General features: G+C 39.4%; 1 protein-coding gene across 1 annotated transcript; it reads right to left on the bottom strand.

Moving 5' to 3' along the window:
- Window positions 1-692: 692 nt before the first annotated feature.
- Window positions 693-17,550, bottom strand: dbh (dopamine beta-hydroxylase (dopamine beta-monooxygenase)). Its single transcript, XM_082538612.1, has 12 exons — window positions 17,012-17,550; window positions 13,832-13,978; window positions 11,469-11,726; window positions 10,916-11,092; window positions 7,952-8,054; window positions 6,936-7,102; window positions 6,642-6,785; window positions 4,807-4,845; window positions 4,361-4,420; window positions 4,011-4,138; window positions 3,584-3,743; window positions 693-1,188 (listed from the first exon to the last, which is right to left on the bottom strand). Exons 1-12 carry the CDS (start codon window positions 17,378-17,380, stop codon window positions 1,096-1,098), a joined length of 1,845 nt encoding a protein of 614 aa, XP_082394738.1. The 5' UTR covers window positions 17,381-17,550; the 3' UTR covers window positions 693-1,095.
- Window positions 17,551-20,842: the final 3,292 nt, after the last annotated feature.

Below are 20,842 nucleotides of genomic sequence, written 5' to 3'. Positions count from 1 at the left end.
TCTCCCGCCGATGTTTGTTGAAACCAGTTCAGCACGAAATGTTTACTAATGTGGAATGATTCATCGATTCTGCTCACAAGGCCATTAATCATTGCAATGGTTGTTCTCAGGAGCAGTCTAGGTTAATAAAGAGATTTATGTGGGAAATTTGAAACATGCTGATAAAACACTGCAGCTCTTTTATCACATTGTAGGTAGAGTTTCTGTTTCTTTTGTTTGTTTGTTTTTTAGCTTCTTCCTGTAATATGATTAAACACTGAAAACCTCTCGATGGAAAACTGGCTTGTTGTTAAAATTTATCTTGTTATTGGATGTTTGGATGTACATTTGGACTGTGCGTTTATTATTAATGCTTAGAGAGGAAAAACTTGACCAGTTTAAAATGAATAAAAAATGAGAGGTGGAAAGATGTGGCGGCCAGTCAAATTATAAAGCAAATGTTAACCCTCATTCATTTCTTCTGTCCAAAGCGATTTGTGTATTAATAAATGTCTATTTAACATTCAACACTTTGTGACATTCATTATTCATCCATCCATTTACTTTAACTAAGGAAAGGATAAAAATGTGTTTATTTTTAATTATTTTTATTTAATTTCTTGCCTTTGAATAACACTCAAGTCACTTATTATGCTGTGTTTAGTACAGATTGTAATTATTTACCAAATGACATCATGTTTCCAGCCCAAATGTTTTGAGTTGGTCAACAGGATCACAGGGAACAAACATGCAGATATGTTATGTCTCTGCACAAACGTAACATGTCTGTTGATAACAGCTACAAAAAAAACTGCCAGCATTATTTTAATTTAGTTTGATACCTGCCATTCCCAATTTGTAGAGTTTTTAATGGTTTCAATGGGGGGGAAAAATGTGATTGTTACTAACAGAATTTATATGTACTAACGATAACAAAGACTGCAGGAATTTATATAAGTATATAGTTACAGCAAGTAGATAACAAACACATAAAAACCAAGGCAAACTGAATAAAATTGTGGGAACTTGTTTGGGTTTCCACTCTTGAGGTCTCCCTTTTCCTCGGGCTGAAACATCCTGCGAACCCCCTGCTGCTCATATTGAAGGTGTAAGGCATCAGTTGGTGCGAAGCGTGCCTCGCTTACAGGTGTACTGAGGTTTTTCAAGGACGGAGGTCACCGCTGGTATGGGCTGTTTGTCCCAGTCACCCTGGAAACACACGTGATATGTTCTTAAAATCAAATGTATTATTTAGTTCTCGGTGCTTTAAAATAATAGCCAGACGGTTTAGACAGATTTTATTGAAGTATTAACATTGCCGCCACTGTCACACATTCCACAAAATTATGAAACGCACATGAAGCTTTGGGACATAGCTTTAAGACTGAAAATGCTAAATACTGTTAAGCTAAACCAGGGGTAGGCAACTCCAGGCCTCGAGGGCCAGTGTCCTGGAGGTTTTAGATGTGTCCATGATCCATCACAGCTGATTTAAATGGAGAAATTACCTCTTCAACATGTCTTGCAGTTCTCCAGAGGCCTGGTAATGAACTAATCATTTGATTCAGGTGTGTTGACCCAGGGTGAGATCTAAAACCTGCAGGACGCCGGCCCTCGAGGCCTAGAGTTCTACACCTGTGATTTACAGGAAACACTGTGACTATGTACTACTACTTTTCAGAAAAAGAAGCTGGTGTGACTCTGATACATTTAAATACGTTCAGTGGCCTTTAACTACATCTTGCTATTATCGGGTCACAAGAGAAGGCCATGGTCAGCAGAAATACTCAGATAGGCTGTTGCATTTAAATGATGCCCAGTTGGTACAAAAGGGCCCAAAGTGTGCCAAGAAAACATCCCCTACACCATTAGACTACTACCAGCCTGAACCACTGATACAAGGCAGAATGGATCCATGTTTTCATGTTTGTATCAGCAGAAATTGAGACCTGTCAGGCCAAGCAACATGTTTCCAATCTTCTTTTGTCCACTTATGGTGAGCCTGAATGAACTGCAGCCTCAATTTTGTGCTTTACAGTAGCTCGCCTGTTTCAAGATTCAGTGTGCCGTGTGTTCAGAGATGCTCTTTTGCATGTCTTTTTTTGTAAGTGTTTAACAAGTGGTCATCTCAGCCATACAATTTTCTGTAAACCTTAGTGATGGTTGTGTTGGAAAATCCCAGTAGGTTGGCAGTTCCTGAAATACTCAGACCAGCAACAAGTATGCCAAGTTTAAAGAGTAATTTGTGTTCTGTATGCAATGCCTTGCACAGTGCTTAAAGCAGGTGCTGTTGAGCTTTGGTTTTTCTTTGTTGAGCTTCACATGTTTGATTCATGTTTTGTTAAAAACAAAACTTGGATATTTTGCATGAGCTCATCCCTAAATTGGCTCCACTGCTCATTATCTCTTGCAAAGTTTTCAAGTGCCAAACAACATCTGCTGTATGTACTCTGCCATACAGAGTGCTGGCAGCTCAAATACTAAAACCGTGAGCCTGACTATAAGTGCAATTGTTGAATTACTGGGTTAATTTCACTCATTACGGATTCCCCGAAAAAAAAAAAAAAAAAAAAAAAAAAAAAATATATATATATATATATATATAGATATATATATATATATATATATATATATATAGATATATAGATATATATTTGCAGTTTTGGCACCATTACTGAAATATGCCAGATAAAAAGGTGTCAAACTAGTTAAAGAAGAGATGTACAGATATACCTTATTTCTAGAGAGACAGAATTGATAATACTTCCGTATTTTAAATCATAAGATTAGATAGAAAAATGCTGCTGGTGCCATTTTTCCAAAGTTGCTAACCACAGTATATTCGCTGACGGGGCTACTGACTACTGCTATGAGAATACACAATATAATTTGAGAACATCAGATGTAGAGCGTCTGTGTTATCGACACATTTTTTTCTGGATCACAGGCAAGTGACTTTCATTACTAGAGCACAAGCTTTTCATTTTGATGTAAAAGTTTTGCGGATGCTCCTGACAAAATGTGGGGATTTTTCAGGTAAAAAAAATCAATCAACAGCTTTGGCCTTAATGGATTAACTAAACAAATCCTCACAGCAGACAGATTTTCTGTACATTTAGCTGATTCAGAACTGTAGCTGTGTACCTTGTGGGTTTCTTTCATAAGCAGTCCTGATTTTAATCTGGATTTTTATGTGACGTATTTGGCCTGAATTTTAAATTGTGTGCTGTTTCCAAACCTAGATCACCTAAAATCCGTTTATCCTTTACTTGTCTTAGTCATGCTCTGTTCGTGTATCCACCGAAACGCTGCAGTATGGTATATGTAACTGCTTTTCACTAACTGCACAAGTTAAGTTAAACTTAAAGACTAAAGCAAAATTTCTGACAGAAAACCTTGATCGAGGCTTCTTCGCAGTTTGTAATTGATTTATTCTCTCTGATCCAAACAGCTTGTGTGCATCTGAGTTGATTTTACAAGTTAACAAGCTGTCTGTTCAGCTGCTCTGACTCACTGTCCCACTGATGTCTTCTTTTGAACTGGCCTAATTGGTGGCTTGGCAGTCTATTGTAGCGGGTGTATGTGTGTGTGACTGGGGACTTACAGGAAAGAGGCGTGCAGTCGACTGATTGCAGTGCATCGAGATGGGGGCTGTGTTATAAAGCGAGTCCAGCACTTCTCCGGTGAATTCATCCCACTCTAGTTGAGAAAACTGCTCCGTCACACTAACCTCACCACACACACACTGGTCATTTCCGTGGAACCTGCAGGGAAGGAGGGTAGGATGGAGAGGGGGAAGAGAGATTTGAAGGAAAGTCAATAAAAGAAGGAGGCAGAGTGAGATTGAGAAAGGATTAGGAATCTGAGTTATCAGGACACAGTTTTACTTTTGGACAATGTAATCACCACGCGTCCCCAGGAGGAGATGAGCTGAGAACAAAAATGGCTTAGTCACATGTGAGAGGAAGAGGGAAAGGAGAAAGAGTAGCTAATCGTTTTAGGGAGCGGGAAATGTTGTGTGCCTGCACTACCTGTTAATGAAGTTAAAATATTTCTGCAGGTATTCTTGGTCAACGTGGCTCTTGCAGAGCTCCAGCTGGGTACGGGGGTAGTAGTGAATGTAGTTGACACACATTTCCTCCATGATGCCAAAACCACCCTGAGGAGACAAAGATATTTCAGACAGTGAAAATATAGTACACAGAGCAGATACAGGGTTGCCAAGACAGCGAGAACAAAAGAAATATGTTGAGTTTTGAAGGAGAAAGATGGAAGGAGATTAAAGAAGCTGCTCGTGGTTATCCTTCTGTTATTCACAATGATCAGGGTGAAATCCAGCAACAAGAAAAGAGTTTTTATATATTCAGAGTGCGCTGCTCACCACTGTAGGCTTGCTCCTATCTTCTGTGTTATAAGTACACTTTGTTATAAGTACGTCACCCTGTGGGATTAAGCACAGATATGAAGACATTCCACCACATTTTATATTTAGCAAACAACACTGATGATACTTTAAGATTACTGCCAGAAAATCCATGCAGTGTCCAGTCAGAGGTCTGCTGCTGCTATTCCCAAGAGATGGGCCAAGCTGCCTCTTCCTGTTGGACTTCTGTTTAAACGCTTTCTACAGTAGTAAGCTACTCTAATTAAAAACTTCATAGGCGAAGGGGAAATCATATCTACAGGGCTCTAGCATTAAAAAAAACAATTTTGGAAGACAGTAATCGGAATCTGTTCGTAGAACAAGCACTGTCGTGAAGTAAACAAAAACATGTTATTGCCTTTTGTAATTTCTGTTGAAAATACAGCCATTTGTTGGATACTTACAGGCAAAATGTTCACCATTTTCCTAAGAACTCGGATTGTCTGTATGAAAACAAAGACAAAAAGAAAGACAAAAATAGAGTTTTTCAAAATTAATAATAAGTCCTGCAAGAAGCTTCTGGGTTTAAGAAGCTTCTGGGCTGTAAGTGATGATGTGATGGTGAATGGGTGTTTGTCTCTATGTGTTAGCCCAACAATAGATTGGTGCTATAACCTAAAAAGCAGTCTGCTGTTCAACCTATGACAGGCGTAGGATAGTCCCCTGGATGGATGGATGCATGCATGGATGTATGTATTGATAAAAGAGTTCACATTTACCACTGCAAAATGCAATACTCTGCATAGCATCTTAATTTTAGATATAACTGGATACTCTGTGTACAGCACAAATGCAGTAAGAAAAACCAGTGGCTGCTTTCCTTGGAGGCACCTTTCACAGTTATTAGCTTTCTCTGTTAAAAGGTCTATTAGCTTGGCTGAGACTGGTTTGATGCGGTTCTTATTGCTCAATAAGGCTGCAGGTGAAACTTAATCGGACATCAGCAGCAGCTGGACGTTTTATTTGAGAGTCTGTGTCCAGCTGTGTGTGTGTATTTGCCTCAGGATAGTGTGCATAAATAAAACACAGCAGATGTCGACAACTGATTAGATGTTTAGTTGATAGGTCTTTGCATATAAGGCATTATATAAGGCATCCATCTATTACCTGAACTGCACCTTCACTCATTCATCAATGCTTTTCTCTAATATAAAGCCGGAAATGGAGACAAATTGTGTCTCTTTGCTGCTGCAAAGCTCCTGTAAAGGGAACTATTCAAAACCAGGATGCTGCTGAAGCTGAAGACTACATCACTATCTAGTGACGTCAATACTGATGTCAGTGCTTATACAAGGTTGCTGATGGTCTTTAGATGTATAAAAATGTTAAGTGTTCTAAGTGTGAGCTTCTCTTTTGCTCCTGTTTTTTGGACAGAAGTGACTTCTGACCTTCATCACTAGATACGCTTTTTTGTTTTTTAAGAATAAGAATCTTTTTCAGTTACATATTGACTCTATTTTGAAATAGTTTTTCTAAAGCACATGTCAAAACTTGTTGAGCCTTTGCTCCCCAAAAATGAAAAGCTACCCGATGCCTACAGCCAATTTAGAATCGCCAGTTAACCCAACCTTCATATTTTGGACTGTGGGTGGAGCAGGCACAGGGATGATGTGCAGTACTTTCATACTGAAAGATTTCAGCTGATCAGTAAGTTGGAACTTGCTGAGAGACAGGAGTGCTAATTTGTACACAACTGTGCCATCCAATGTGTCCCAAGTGCTTTTTAATATTAAACCCAACATGTTATTAACCAGCCAGTGAAAATATACTGTAAAAGTATGTGATTTATTCCTATTTTAACAGAACATTATTAAATTACTCAGCATTAACCACAGGAAATTAGTAAGTAAATGATGAAGAAGTACTGTGATTGACTCACAAACACGTTGTGTACATCATTAACAACATGCATGATTGCATATTTATTTGCATTTTTAGCTGTTTTTTGCCTCTCTAGCTTGTCTGTGTATCTTATGGCCTGTGTATAGTGTACACGGGTCACTTTACCACAGTCCAATCAGACTTTACGGCAGTAAAACAGCTTCTTTTTTTTAAATGTTGGAGAAAGTAGTAAAAGGGTAGAAAAAGACTTAATTTACCAAATATTTGTTGTGAATAAGCTTTGAAACACACATCTCTTTGAGATCTAAAATAAAGGCCACCTTAACCCAGTCTAATTTTAGACACAGTGTGCAAAGGTGGAGTTCCTCTGCGTAAACAGAGCCCTGCTATCTCCCACCTGGTAGTGCGTACTGAAATGCTGGTCTTCCTGTACCACCTCCAGCTCTTTGCCTCCCCTCACCAAAATCGTCCTCACCCCACGCCCCGCCAAGTGGGTGTGCAGCTGGGAAGCAAATACATAGATTCCACCTGAAGGCAAAGCCTGGGTAGACAGAGAAAGAGTCAAGCTCCAAGTAAAACTTTTTTTTTACCATGGAGACAAAGAGAAAAAACTTGGGAAAAGAAAGACATGTCAGCCAAAATATCCCCCCCAGCATTTTAACTATAAATAATGAAGTAAATCTGTACATACTGTTTGGGTACACTTGGAGGTGCAGTATCCACTGAGGTAAAAGGTGTGTTGTTTAGGTGGGATAGCCATTACAGGAGTGTAAACGAGGCCCAGCTCCATGATCCCTGCATCGTAGCGCCTCAGGCTCGGGGTGTAATACAGTCGTATCCCTGATGAGTCACGCCGGCCTGCGTGAAGAATATTAAAATATTAGAACACATTTAGCATATCTTAAGTTAACTACTTACTTTTAGATCATTTTAAAACATTTGATAGCCAGAATAGTCTTGTATTATACCAGACTAAGAATACACATAAGGAATTTATTTCAGGTGCTGTTTGTGTGCTACAGCAACAGATCTTGGAAGGAGATTAACAGAAACATAAAAAGAGGATTATAAGGTAAGGTCTAGTTAATATGTAATTATATACTGTAATATGTAGTATGTATGTTTGGCCCAGGTAAATATGACTCCTCCTATTTTCTGTCAACTGTTTAGACAACACAGTATAACAACCTCTAAAACGCTTGCTATGTGCAATTTGTTAGCATAAGATATTAAAAGGTGATCTTGGTGATATTTCTGAAATTAATTTAATAATTCAAGAGGAACCCTCTTGGTCCAGGGGTCCAGCTGGGGACCTTTGTTGAATGTCATCCTCCACCCCTCGCTTCCTTGTTTCCTGTTATTGAAGACCTGTGGTTTCTAAATTATTTTAAATCGCAGAAATACTGTATTATAAGAGCCAGGGCTGAAAAAGTAAGAAATACTTGGAAGATATCTGTGTATTTCAAGGTTTGATTGGGATAAGGAAGACAAAGTGAGTCTGCACTGACAGAGTTCAAGACAACCCTGTGGATCTTGGAGAGAGATACTGCACAGAGAGTCCTGCTGCTGCTGCTGCTGCTGTGTGTGTGTGTGTGTGTGTGTGTGTGTGTGTGTGTGTGTGTGTGTGTGTGTGTGTCAAAGAAAGTGAAAAACATTCTTAGAGGCATGCGCCTGAAGTTTGTATGTTCACATATATACTGTATGTACCGGATATAAGGAGAGGGTTGTGGTAATGGACCTCCAGACGGAGGAATCTTGAGGAACCTGGTCCACCCATAGCCAAGCCTGCATCAGGGGGATAGTAGAAAGCCTGCAAATACACATAAATGCACACAAATACACACATATGTATGATTAGTTTTTTTTTTTAAGATCATGTCACAGGTTTTTTTCACATATCATACAACACGGCAAAAACGTTTTCGGGTTTCCTTTAATAATTTTTTTATATGCTTGCAATATATTGTTCCATTTATCCATAAGCATCATTCTTCTGTTCTCTGAACATGTGATCGCTTCGTCAAAGCAAGCTCTCCTTGTCCTGTTCAATAGAATTCTTGCTGAAGCCCGCAAAGAAACAGGGATACCTATGCACAACCAAGTACATAGTTTAAATCTGTAAATTAATTTACTTAGCACAGGTTATTACTGACAACTGAGAATTTTTTTTGTCATGTCATGTATAATTATGACTTAAATCATGTGTATCTATATTTTTCTTATAGAAAAAGAAATATTTTTTTACAAAAAAGAAAAAAAAATACTACAAACAAAAAAGGCTGTATTCTTCGGGATCATATCAGAGCCACTGCCTTCATCGATTACATAGAGAAATCCACGTTAAGCTTTAATCTTGCTCTCATGTCATAACATTAAATCCTCTGAAACATGTCCCTTGCACACAAACGCACCTTTTTCTTCGGTGCTATTCTCCCTTTTTGCATTCTGATAGCATCATTCATTATTGATTTTCTTCACTTCAGAACTTCCTTCACTCTATTTTTCTCTTTTTCTCTTGTTTTGCATGGCCACGTTTCCCTTCTGATGCGGTGCCGAGGAGAATGAAACAACACTATTAAGAGGTGATGAAAGAGGCCTGAATATTTCCCACCTAATCTTGTCTCCACAGCTCACAGCTCACAGAAGGCATCCTGCTTGTTTTTGTTTAGCTGGCAGATAATCCAATCGGAGAGGGGCCAGGCTGCCTGTGATACAGTGGGGAGTAGTGCAGACAAATATGTTGACAGCCTCACCATTCCTTGTCTGCTTTGCTTCTTGTGGCCAGCAGTAGGCTACCAAAGTATGGTAGATTAATAGCTGATAGATGACCGACTGACTATGTAGCTGACTACTTCATAACAAGCGTCACCTCCCCTGTTTATGAGAGGTCCTTTCAAAAATGTAAATCTCCCAAAGAAAACGACACAAATCGTGGAACCTGGTTAAAAATAAAACAAACTGGCGATATGATGATGTTTTATCACTGCTATGCAATCTTTTAGTGACTTTCAGAGGTAATAAGGACATGACTCCAAAACTCTGCAACCAGATGCCACAAAGAAAACTTCTAAATGTTATAATTATTATTAGATTTCACTACATAATAATTAAAGATGAATGAAAAGCTTAATGGCATTAAAGATGCTGATTTACGCTCATTTGTAACTCTGTATTTTTATACTTGGTGTTTGTGGGATTCATAGTTTAGTCCTTATTTATCATATACTGGACCTTACATCATCCCCTCTAGTTCGTCTGCTGTCTGAAACCAGACAGTTTAGCTCTCCTTGGGTTGGGGGCCCCATCTCTTAAAGTTCTCAGCCACCTTTGGTGGTGCCTCCCATTGATGTTCCTGTACACAATGCCAGCCACTTACTCGTGCCTCCGTGTAAGCATCTTACATCCTGCTACTATGTGGTGAATAGACTCTGGGACATCTATGCGCAGTGTGTGGCAGACTCCTGTCTCTATGGATGTGGTCCTTAGGGCCTGTTCTTGTGCTGGTATAATCAGAGCTCTGTAATGTCCTTTAGGCCGACATTTTGTAGCCACTAGCAGGATTTTTTTAATGTCAGTCACTTCAGTCAGTGGTACATCTTATGCAGGGACTTAGTCCTCCACTATAGTTCGTCTTCCTGTTCCTCATCACTGTGTGTCTTCAGCTGCCTACGGCACTTGGTGTACAGTGTGACCTTGGCAATGGGGGACAGCAGAGCTCTGAGCAGAACTCCTTTTTAACTTTGGTTTGTTCGCTACCAAACCTCAAACTTTTTAGGTGCTAAATGTTCCACACTGACTTCTTTGCTCTGAAAACAGCTGTCTTCTACAGCTGGCAATGAATTTGTTGAAGGTAAAAACTGTGGACAGGGAAGTGAAAGCAATGAGAAAAAAAAAAGGCAAGCAAGTTTTCGTAGAGGGGAGGCAAGCCTCAGAATAAGGTAGCAGTTTTGTGATTGAAAAGAAAAACAAATCACTAACAACAAGAATCTAAGTACTGTTTGGGTTGCATCTGTATTTTTCTGCTTCTTAAAAAGCCATCCCAACCCATGTTCTCTAGTAGCAAACACTTGGAGAATTCAGCCTCACAATGATAGGAAGAGCCAGCGTTAAAGGGTAGAAAAGTGGCACTGCTATAAACGGCTCGCTGCAGCAAGCCAAGTTATTCCTGTTTCAACTTTTCTGACACCTTCTCCTTACCTCCTCACTGCAGTTTTAATTTGTGTCTCCTATGACGATATTTGTGCTTCCATGTAAGCATGAATATTTCTGTGTGAGTGTGCATCCCACATGCAGACTGTCTCCAAGCTCTTAATAGATATGTGCTGCGTGTGGGCTCATCTATACAAGATTTTATGCTGGCAATTCTAGGCTTGGATATCACTTGCGTAGGAGTTTTTGTTTATCTCCTATTATAGGTACAAGCTTTGGACCAAAAACTTTCCCAACTCTGTGTTTCAATTAAGCACTTGCTATATGTATTGAAAAAAAAAAGTTTTTAAAAATAATGTTTATGTGGGTGTCAGTCTTTTTTAAATTATTTTCCCTTTGTGGCTTATCTGTTTTGCAAATTGAAGACATTTGGGTTAGGAATTTAAGCTTATTTGTATTTCATACTGAGGCAAGGTAATGTCATTCAGACAGGAGTAGGAAGGTCAGTATTTCCCATCATACCTCAGCCCCCATAGCCCATGCAGCTAGCACGTGTCGGCAAAAGTTGAGCTTTTTCGGCTTCATTTTGTCATCACAGGAGCCGCTGTACCCTGGAACTGCAGGGACATCCGGAGAACACTCAAACACTTCTATGTGATGCACGATGGCCTCGTTCCCTGGAGTTATCGCCGACTCGTACTGAAAGAAAAAAAGAAACCGTATATGTATTTTTATTGCTGCAAGACATGTCAATACTGCTGTGGCAGGAAGTCACAGGCTGAAATGTATCTGTTTTTTTCTGCTGTCATGTAACATTAAAGGCATTACGTTCCCATATGTGCCGAGGATTTCTTAGTAATCTATGTCACTAAAAATGCCTGTGAAAAGGGTTATTTTTTGTGTTGACACTTCTGCTTTGTGGCCATGCTGGGTATTTTGTTTGATCTAGCTTGTAGACATGGAGAATAACAGCTGCCTGTGCACAATCATCTGAAACACCCCCTCAGCTGTGTGTAAAAAGACTATTCGCTGAATATTTCTGTTTTTACAAGCTTTTTTTTCCTTTCTTTTTTACCATAACAATGTGGTTCTTGGCCAAATTTTCCGGCAGGTTGTGGATGTAGCACCAGTAGGTGGTCTCTTGATTTGGTATGATGACATTTGGTGCCACTACATCTAACATTTGTACGTCTGGAGGCAGGGTAGGTGGCGGCGTGTCGGGACGCAACATCAGGACTCTCTGTACGCCGGTGCGGATCTCGGACAGGTTCAGCTTATCCAGTGAGGCAAGTGGTTTATCCAAGAAGCCGTAGATGATGTGCACAGTCCCCTCCTGACAAATTAGAGCAATCACAAAAGAAAGAGTGTTTAATGGCCACAATAGGAGAATATGAACCTCCATGATGTGCATTTCTACTTAAGCGTCCCTTCATTTTTATTAGGCTTTAATGCCTTCTGAGGCAAGCACAGCAAACTTTTCATTATGTTGTCATAGTGATGAGCCTTGCTTTGGTGCATCTGACTTAAAAATCTAATGTGGTGCCATGGAAACTATAATCATTATAATGTTCAGAGTGTTTTATATTCACACCTTAAATTAATCAGGTTCACAGCAATGAAAATACTGCAAAAGTGCAGGCACGTGCAGACGCATGCACATAGGCCCTTTCTCATTAGCATGCACAGTGCAAAGACAATGTGTTACATTGATGCGCTAACTCAAATACTTTCTGTCTGACACTCATGACTTTTCCTCCTTCTTCATCACCTTCTTGTTGTTTTGGCTTGAGGCCAAAACCAGCAAGTAAAATCATGCTGTAGTTCAGTCAGACGTGATCTGTGTAGCACCTTGTCATACAGATTATTGCCATACAAAGTGATTTAGAGGTGAAAAATCAAAAAGACAGCAAAAAGATAAACACTACAGTACTGGGGTTACAGTAAATAATTTTTCAACTTAGTCATTAAAGGCAATTAAACAAACAAAAAGAAAATGTGTGCTCTCAGAATAAAACAACGCCCTTAATTTGAAGAATATTTAAAGCACTTCCTGGATTTCAATTTGTTGCATCTTCAAAAAATAAAAATACAATAACTGAGCCTTACACCGGAGTATCGTTGCACTGGTTTACTGAACCTTACTTTCAGGGCATGTACAGAACATGAGCATCCATTTTCTACTGCCTCCTACAGGACACACTCTTCTTCCACTTCCTTACACATTAATGTAACACAGAACTAATACTGCCTCTCCTGGCATTACCATTGTAACAACACATTCATTCTGTTTCTTTCAGAAGAATAACAGGAACTTAGGATGTAGGTATCTATGAATAATAACTATTATGTATACTCATATATTTATATAACCACTTATTTCTTGCGATACCACACAATTGTTTTTGTTTAGAGTGCTCCTTAGAAGGGACACATATAAATTAAAAAATATATAGAAGAGTTTAGAGGCGCTGTCTTTTAAACAATATTTAAAATGCATTTATTCTTACAGCGTAGCCGTCTTCAAGTAAGTTTCGACAGGGGGTTAAACAGATTTCATTGAATCAATTATTCTTTTCTGGCATTGTTCCACAGACAGGAATTTTCTCCTCCAATCCTCCAATGTGGTCAAGATGGTATCTAGCCATCACAGGAGGTAATTAGCATACCTCTAGCCTACATATGACAAACAAGGTTTTACAGTAAATAAAGTGATGATTAGCATCAGCATGCATCTTTGTCTGAATTTAAATGACACATTACACGTCTGCTGAATTGCCAACATCTCCTTTCAATGTGAAGAGGCGCCAGTCAAAAGAGACTAAACCAACGGGAAGGTTTTTAGATTTACAAATTACAGACTATTAAATATCCTGGCTTACATGAGGACTTCACTGCCTTTTTAAAACCTTGTTTGTCATTTAAAATGCTTTTATAGTATGTGCAATCAGTTTTGTGTTGCTTAAGAATTTGAGGGCTTGCTGAAAACCACTGGGAGGTTTTTTCAGTTTGAACAACACCCATAACTATGCGGTTCTTCAGTAATAGGTAACTTACCTGCTAATTTCCTAACTGAGTTTATCTGATGACTTCTGGCGTGCAGTCCTTTTCCTCCGTTCACCTTTACTTGGGGGAGCAGTTCAGATTTAGCAGTTTGTAAGATAAATTGTTGCTTTGGGGAGTTTTATGCATTTATTTATTCACTGCATTCTAGTGGGATAGCCGTGACGATAGCCAGCCTCTCTTTCTGAAAACTGTAATTAACAGTGTGAGCAATATTTTAATAATCTTTGGTTTTAAAAAGGAAAGCAAAAGGAAAAAGAACTGCACCATCAAATTCATAAATAAACCACCTAAAGAAAGAGTCTCATACTAGGTTTCTCCTGAGTACCAGAGCTTTAAAGAGCAGTGACATACACTAAGAATATAAACTCTTCACACCTCTATGACGTAGTCTCTGGGATCGCAGGTACTGAATGGTCTTTTGAAGAGCAGGTAATATCCTTCAGCTTTCTGTTTGGCTTCAATCAGGTCGTAGTCTTGTTGGCTGTCTAGTGATACATGACCCTTGCTGTCACTCCAAGCATCCTGCAGGAGAAGACAGAATAAGTCTGGTTAGGTTTTGAATAACACGCAACAAATAGCAAAGCAAAACATTTGAGAACACAGCGATAAGTTAGAGTCAACACTGAGCAACCTATTCTTAACTGAGGGTTAGTCTAGGTTACATTCTTTCAGGGAATTTCATTATTCTGCCATTAATGAACAAATTTCGGGAGAGTTACGAGTGTGTGCAAAGCATGTAGCTGCTTGTTTCTTAAGTGGTGAAAAAGTTTTGGAGTTGTTTGGCAAGTAATTATAATCCAGTTAGAGAAATCATTGAAAGTGTGCCAGTTTGTGTTTTAGAGCCATCCAAGCCTGGTGTACACGATATTCTACTTCTCTGCCAGGGGGCTTTGCAGCAGCTCAGCTCGCTCTATCCACTTCTGTTATGTTTCTCACATTCATACCTGGCCAGAATAGCACCTAAGATCTCTTTCTTTATTTCCGTCTCCCTCTCTGTCGCTCTTATATAACTGTTCTGCACACACTTCATAGACTTTAAAGCCAGCAATTCTGAAAACATACAGTATGTACAAATCAGGGGGAAAATGTTCACATTAAACAATATGTGCTATGTATGCATGTATGGAATTCACAAGCTGTGAGCTCTACAGATGGCTGAGACACAGAGTTATACAACTATTTTAAAAAGTGTTGAAGCCACAGTTTATGTGTTATCTAATCTTTTTATTTATTTGTTGTTGTTGTTGTTTTTAAAGGAATCTCCGCTGCGTGTGAATGAGTGGAGGAATCTTTTGTCCCTGCCCTCTGAAAAAGCACAGATCAGTGTATAAGTTATGATAGAGGTCTTTCAGTCCTGGGTCACACAATAAACATGTTGGTAAATGCAGTGGGTAAAATTAATGTTGATTGTGAGGGTTTTTTTTCCTAGTGTCATATAAAGAAATTAAGACTTGAGACTTTTGCTAGCTTTTTTTTAGCTGCTGAATGCTCCAGTGTGTGCACAAGGTAGGCAACACTTTCTAACATCCTCTTTTCCCCCTGAGCAGGTAGGTGGGATTTTAGAGCTTCCATCCAAGCGCAGGTGAGAATGATCCTACACAAGGAATGAGAGTAAACAAAAAAAAAGATAACATTTCAGAACAGACAACCAAAGAATGACAGGCTTGATACAGATGAAGAGCTATTGAGACTAAACTGATAATTCTCTGTAGTTTTATCATTTCCAAGGACTCTTTACACATCGTCATCTGGTACAGACCATTATCAATTTTTTTTTATTATTTATATTTGCTTTAATACTCTTGAAAAAAATTCCAAACTACCGGTACTTGCATTTGTTTTATGTTATTTAATGTTACTATATCTAATATAGCAGCTGTAAATGGCTTTGCATTAACAACTGTTCATAACTGTCATACTGCTGGACCCACAAGTTTTGAGTTCTGTGGACTTTGAAATCTTATTTATTATGTTTTTTAGCTTTTTAAATGTCTTATTGTTTTCTTTCTTTTAGCTTTAAGTTCTATTGTGTGTTTATTTCATCTTCCATACACACTGCTGTGAAGATCATAGCAGAGATTTTTTTTTTTCATCAATCTATTGAAAGTCCGGAGTTTCTGAGTTCCTGATTGTACAGAAATGGTTCAAGCTTGAGTAGCCAGTCACTGAAAAGTGTGTGAATATATGTGCGTGTGTGTGTGTGTGTGTGTGTGTGTGTGTGTGTGTGTGTGTGTGTGTGTGTGTGTGTGTGTGCGTGCGTGTACGCGTGTGTGTGTGTGTGTGCGTGCGTGTACGCGTGTGTGTGTGAGTATGTGCCTGAGAGGGAGCAAGAAAGAGAGGGAGGGAGGGAGGGAGGGAGGGAGACAGTGGAACAGCAGTGACCTTTCTTCTGTGGGTAATTTTGGCCTCCTGAGGGAAGAACAATGGAACTGGAGAAGAAAGAAAGTCCGACAGGAGGCAATCGATTGAACAAGAAAAGACTTACAATGATGCGAGTGTTACATGTAGATTGTAGATGCTTTTAAAAGGTGGGAATGCTAGACACCGACATTTATGGAAATATTTCAGAATTAAATGAAGGCATATCTTTGAAATTAAGTATAAATTATACAAATTGTTTAAATTTTACACTACTCCTTATTAATTCATAAACATTCTTATTACATGTATCCCCATTTTAAACTGGACAATTCCATGTCAAGATCCAAAAGCATGCAGCTTGTTGATATATATGTAAAATAAATGTATTGTACTTAATTTTTTTCCCCATCTTATTGAAGGAAACAAGAAAATTGTCTGTAATAGATATGGATTATTGGAACGTATTAGCACCACATGTGTTGCCTGTAGCTGAAAAATAAGTGATATTCCATATTTTGATAACTACACCACTTAGACTCTGTTCTTATGTTACTATTATAAAATATTAAAGAAAAATATCTAAAGGAGAAGGAATGAGAATCTAAACACATTCTGGTGCTTTCGTTAATATTTCCACATAAACTCTTTAGGAATACTAAAAGAGGGGGGAAAGTGTAAATCCAAACATTTTTATAGCTATGTATATTATTTTTAAGGACAGCGTATTAGAGAAAAAGTTGGATTTTGTTTAAAGGCTCAAGTCTGGCAAAAAGAAAATGAGGTAATATACATACACATCTTAATCAGCACAGGATTCAACTTTGATATGCTAATATCTGCTAATAATTCCCAGATGAATTTCAGCTATTAGTGCTGTTTGAGTGATTTCCAATTAGTGCAGACCGCCTGCATCCTTTGTGACTTTGTGATCATGAAGCACACCATCCGCCGGCTCCTTCTGGAAAAACACCAATCTCACACTCCAAGGACCACAGGCAGATGATTTCTGAGAAAGAGGAAAATCTCACCTCTTTAAGGACTTCTGTGTAATCCCTGAGCATTTATGAATATGGCAAGCTAACTTGCAATAAAAATTGGCAAAGGGGGCACGATAGACTCTTTTACCTACTAAAATTAAAGTCCTTTTTACAGAGTCTTATGAAGATAAAATACACACATCTAGGGTTTACTTACTCCAAAGTAGCTCTGGGTTCCAGAGTCCCACAGTACCAACAGGTCAGCATTGGTCAGCTCTCCCCGATCGGACATCCCCAGGACCACCCCGTGTCTGAGCTCTGCAACCCTCAGCTCCATATAAATCTCCTGGTTGGTGTAGCTGACGTTCCAAGCCAGCTGGAGCTCCCCACGTGGATCAAGGGGCACCCGGAAAGGCATGGGGAGAGGTGGGAGAGGGCGAGAGGGGTTCGGTTTAAGGCTGGACACTTCAACAGCATTGTTGGGCGCCTGGTAAGAAGCCACCAAGATGACCATTAGAGCAGCCAGGGCAGTAAAATACATGATGGTTATGTCCTGAAGGCGAAGGTTTTTGCTGAAGATCCGCATCCCCAACGACAGATCGTAATGAGCTTCAGTAAAACAGCGAACAGAGTCTCTCAGGTTTTCTTTCCACCTCTATTTATTTTCTTTCTCTTTAACCAAAGTTGAACTGGAGTTCAATCCAAAATGTTTTGTGGAAACTTTTTCTCCAGAGCTGTAAAATTCTCCAAACTCAAGCACTCACTGTGTTTCTCTTCTTTGCATTCTGGCCACGGCAGAATCCCTTTCAGTGGTCATTCGAGGATTGTTGTTTTTTCTTCACATGTTTTCTATCCTCTCAGGCTCTCGTTTTCTGAAAAGTTTGACTTTCTTTTAAAAACCACCAGTTTCCCAGTGTTTAGGTTTCTCTGTCTCCAAACCTTTTTGGGTATTGTCTCTGAGCAACTGCCCGGTCTCTGTCTGTCTCATCCACCTCTCTGGTTTTTAAGAGACTCCTCCCTAGTGATTTGTCTGTTTTTATCCAGCCTAATGGTATTACATTTGTTGAGGAAAATTGGATTGTATTCTTTAGGCCCTGGGGTCAACCATGATTCTGCACATCTGCCAGACCCTAATTGATCCAAATTCAACCATGGACATTATCAGCGACAATCAGCTTCAGCTAACCAAACTTTATTGCTGACTCCATCTTTGTCGCTTTGTCTTTTTGCTCGGTAAACATGTATCATATTAAAATTTTGTTTTATACCTAGCTTTTTTGGGTATTTAAAAAAGCAGATTTAGGGGGCAGCAAACGGTTCGGGAGGAGTAAACAGGGCATTAACTTATTAGGCCCATTCCTTAAGCCACTGCCTGAGGCTGCAGAAGACCTAATCAAGCTGTCAATTATGGGGTTCAAAAGCAGAAAGGACATGGTTTTAAAGGTTAGAAAAGTCTCTGCGGAAACCTGTTTGTGTGTCGTGTATGTCTGTGTTTGCATGTGGCAAAATAGAGGACGAATTGGAAGAATGAAAGACTGCTATCACAGTATTTCTACCTTCTGCATATATTTGAGTATTTTTGCATCAGATAAGGAAATAATGGGTTGATATTTGAGAAGGATTGTCAGGCTAGCTGGAAGTTACTGCTGGCAAGATTTACAGGAAAATGCCGGGCACGTATTCCCCTTATATATGACCTTTTACATTTCAACGAGCCACTGGTGAGCTATACGGGTGTAATCCAGAACCCAGTGGCTGTACTTTCAGGTTTCGGGTACAGGTGCACCCTTCTGACTGTACACACCCCCAAAAAAAACAAAAAATATTAAAGTACTGACTTTTAGTCTGGTTTCCGGCTATTCGGATGGATGGGCATTTTACAGGAAATGCAATTTCTGTTCCACATTGGTTCAGCGCACGTCTATCTTTTCTATAGACGTAATTAAATCACTTTCCCTAAATATCAGGGGCTAGTTGTCTTCAATCAATATGCAGATTTTGTGTATTCAATATTGCACATGATGTCTGACTACGTTTTTTTTCCCAGAAGAGACTCATTATGAGAAAGGTTTAGATCAGAGCAGACAACGGACAGCAGATGAGAAAGGCTGGTTAATGTAATAAACTCTGTTACTCCCTGAGGCAAAAAAGATCTGTGTGTCCTTTTAGTGTCTCTGGCCTTCATTTGAGGCTCAGTAATCCTCTCTCTCTTTCTCTTTACATCTCTCTCTTTCTGTAAAATAATTGTCTCTTTTTTATCTTTCACACCACCACTTTTCAGCCTCCTGTTTCTGCTCCATTACACTGCTCTGTATTCACTACTGATCACTCTGTTCCCATCACTTCTTGGCTTCTCATATCTCATACATGCGCACTTATCTTTCTGCTGCCACTACTGATGTGTCAGCAAACAAAAACAAGATGAGACGCCGTAAAGTCAGCTGGGATCTGGAAGGAAAGGGCGAGGGGAGTGGGGAACAGATTTAGAATAAATTAGGCTTCTTTGTCTGATTATGTTTGCTTTGAAAAAAAAATGAGGTTTTTAGTCTATGTCATGTCTAGATCAATGCGCATATTGCCTCCAACACCTCTGCACCATGCAATGATTTTCTAAAAACTAAATGATGAAGACATTTTGGCTCTGGATTTATCTTTTTCAGAAGCCCTGCAGCATCTCCCAAACAATAAAGCTCCAACTTTGCTGCTGGTTCAGGGCACATCTGCTTGCTGACACCTTGAAAGTAGAGGGTGAGTGTGTGTGCATGTGTTTTTATGTCTCTCTGTGTGTCATTAGTGGGTGGATGAGAGTGGGTGAATGAGCAAAGGGTCTGTATGAGTGTATGTGTGCATGGCTGGGTCTGGGGCTTGCTGAGCCTTCATCCCTGGGACATGGTCACCACTCCCTGCTGGATGCTTCTGCCCCTCCCTGAGATGCAGGTCCTTTTTGGTTCTCAACTCGTACCAGGGTGGCTGGCCTCTAGTAAGGTTGACTGCCCATTTGCTATTGTTCTCTGGGACTCTCACCCTTTGGCCGTGGACACCCCATCTGGGGCCTCCCTCTTTCTCCTGCTTGGATGGATGTTGCAGGTGTTGCCAAGATGTGTCGCCTTGGGTCTTTGGTACTCTTGGGGGCTGTGGATGGTGTGGTTGTCCTGGTTCCATATGCCTCTGGTTTGGTCTAGCCATTTTAGCTCGCCGCTCTTTAAGGACATCGTCACTTTAAGCCAACTCTCCCCTCATTGACTGCCCTTTGTCGATAAAAGGTTTGATCAGCATTGAGAGCATACTGAAGCCTTTTGGCCTCGCAGGGACTAATTATACAGAAGATGACTTTATTATACAAAACTTTGTCCATTACTAACACGGGCATTTACCAATGTAAGACTATATAATAAAAAATCACAAAAGGCTTTAAATGTGTTTCCCTCCACCAGCTTTTCTCATGGGTTAAGCACACAAAAGCCTGTGTGGAAGCACAATGAATGAAAGATTATAGAAAAATGAGTTTTGTACTTCACTACAGTGGAAAAGTTAATTAAAGCAGAAATGCAATGGAAAACAGCCCTGCATCTCACAATAGACTTTTTCTTTTGAGTGACATCTGTTTGTACTGCATTCACTACATTCACTTTGCTACCTGTCCTTTTAATGTCTGCCTTTCTGTTGTATTACATCTATTTTTCTAGTTTGTTATGTATTCCTGTTGTCTTATTATTTATGTTTCCTGCACAGTTGGTGTGGAGCACCCACAATTTCACTGTACATGTACAGTGACAATCAAGGACTATTCTATTCTATTCTATTCTATTCTATTCTATTCTATTCTACTCTATTCTACTCTAGTCTTTATGAATATATGAGAATATTTTCAGTTTTCTACATCAGTGCAACTTTTAAGATTTGACATGTAGTCTTTTAATCATGTCATTGTCTTGCATCATCATCTTCTGTTGCTGTGATTTAATGAGCTGTGACTATAGGGAATTTCATTCCCTGGATGGGAAATTAAACTAGATCATATTAATATCAATAAATCAAATGAATACAT

Source organism: Aulonocara stuartgranti (assembly GCF_965226115.1).
Source record: "Aulonocara stuartgranti genome assembly, chromosome: 7".
Lineage (NCBI taxonomy): Eukaryota > Metazoa > Chordata > Actinopteri > Cichliformes > Cichlidae > Aulonocara > Aulonocara stuartgranti.
This window is presented reverse-complemented; position numbering and strand designations above follow the sequence as displayed.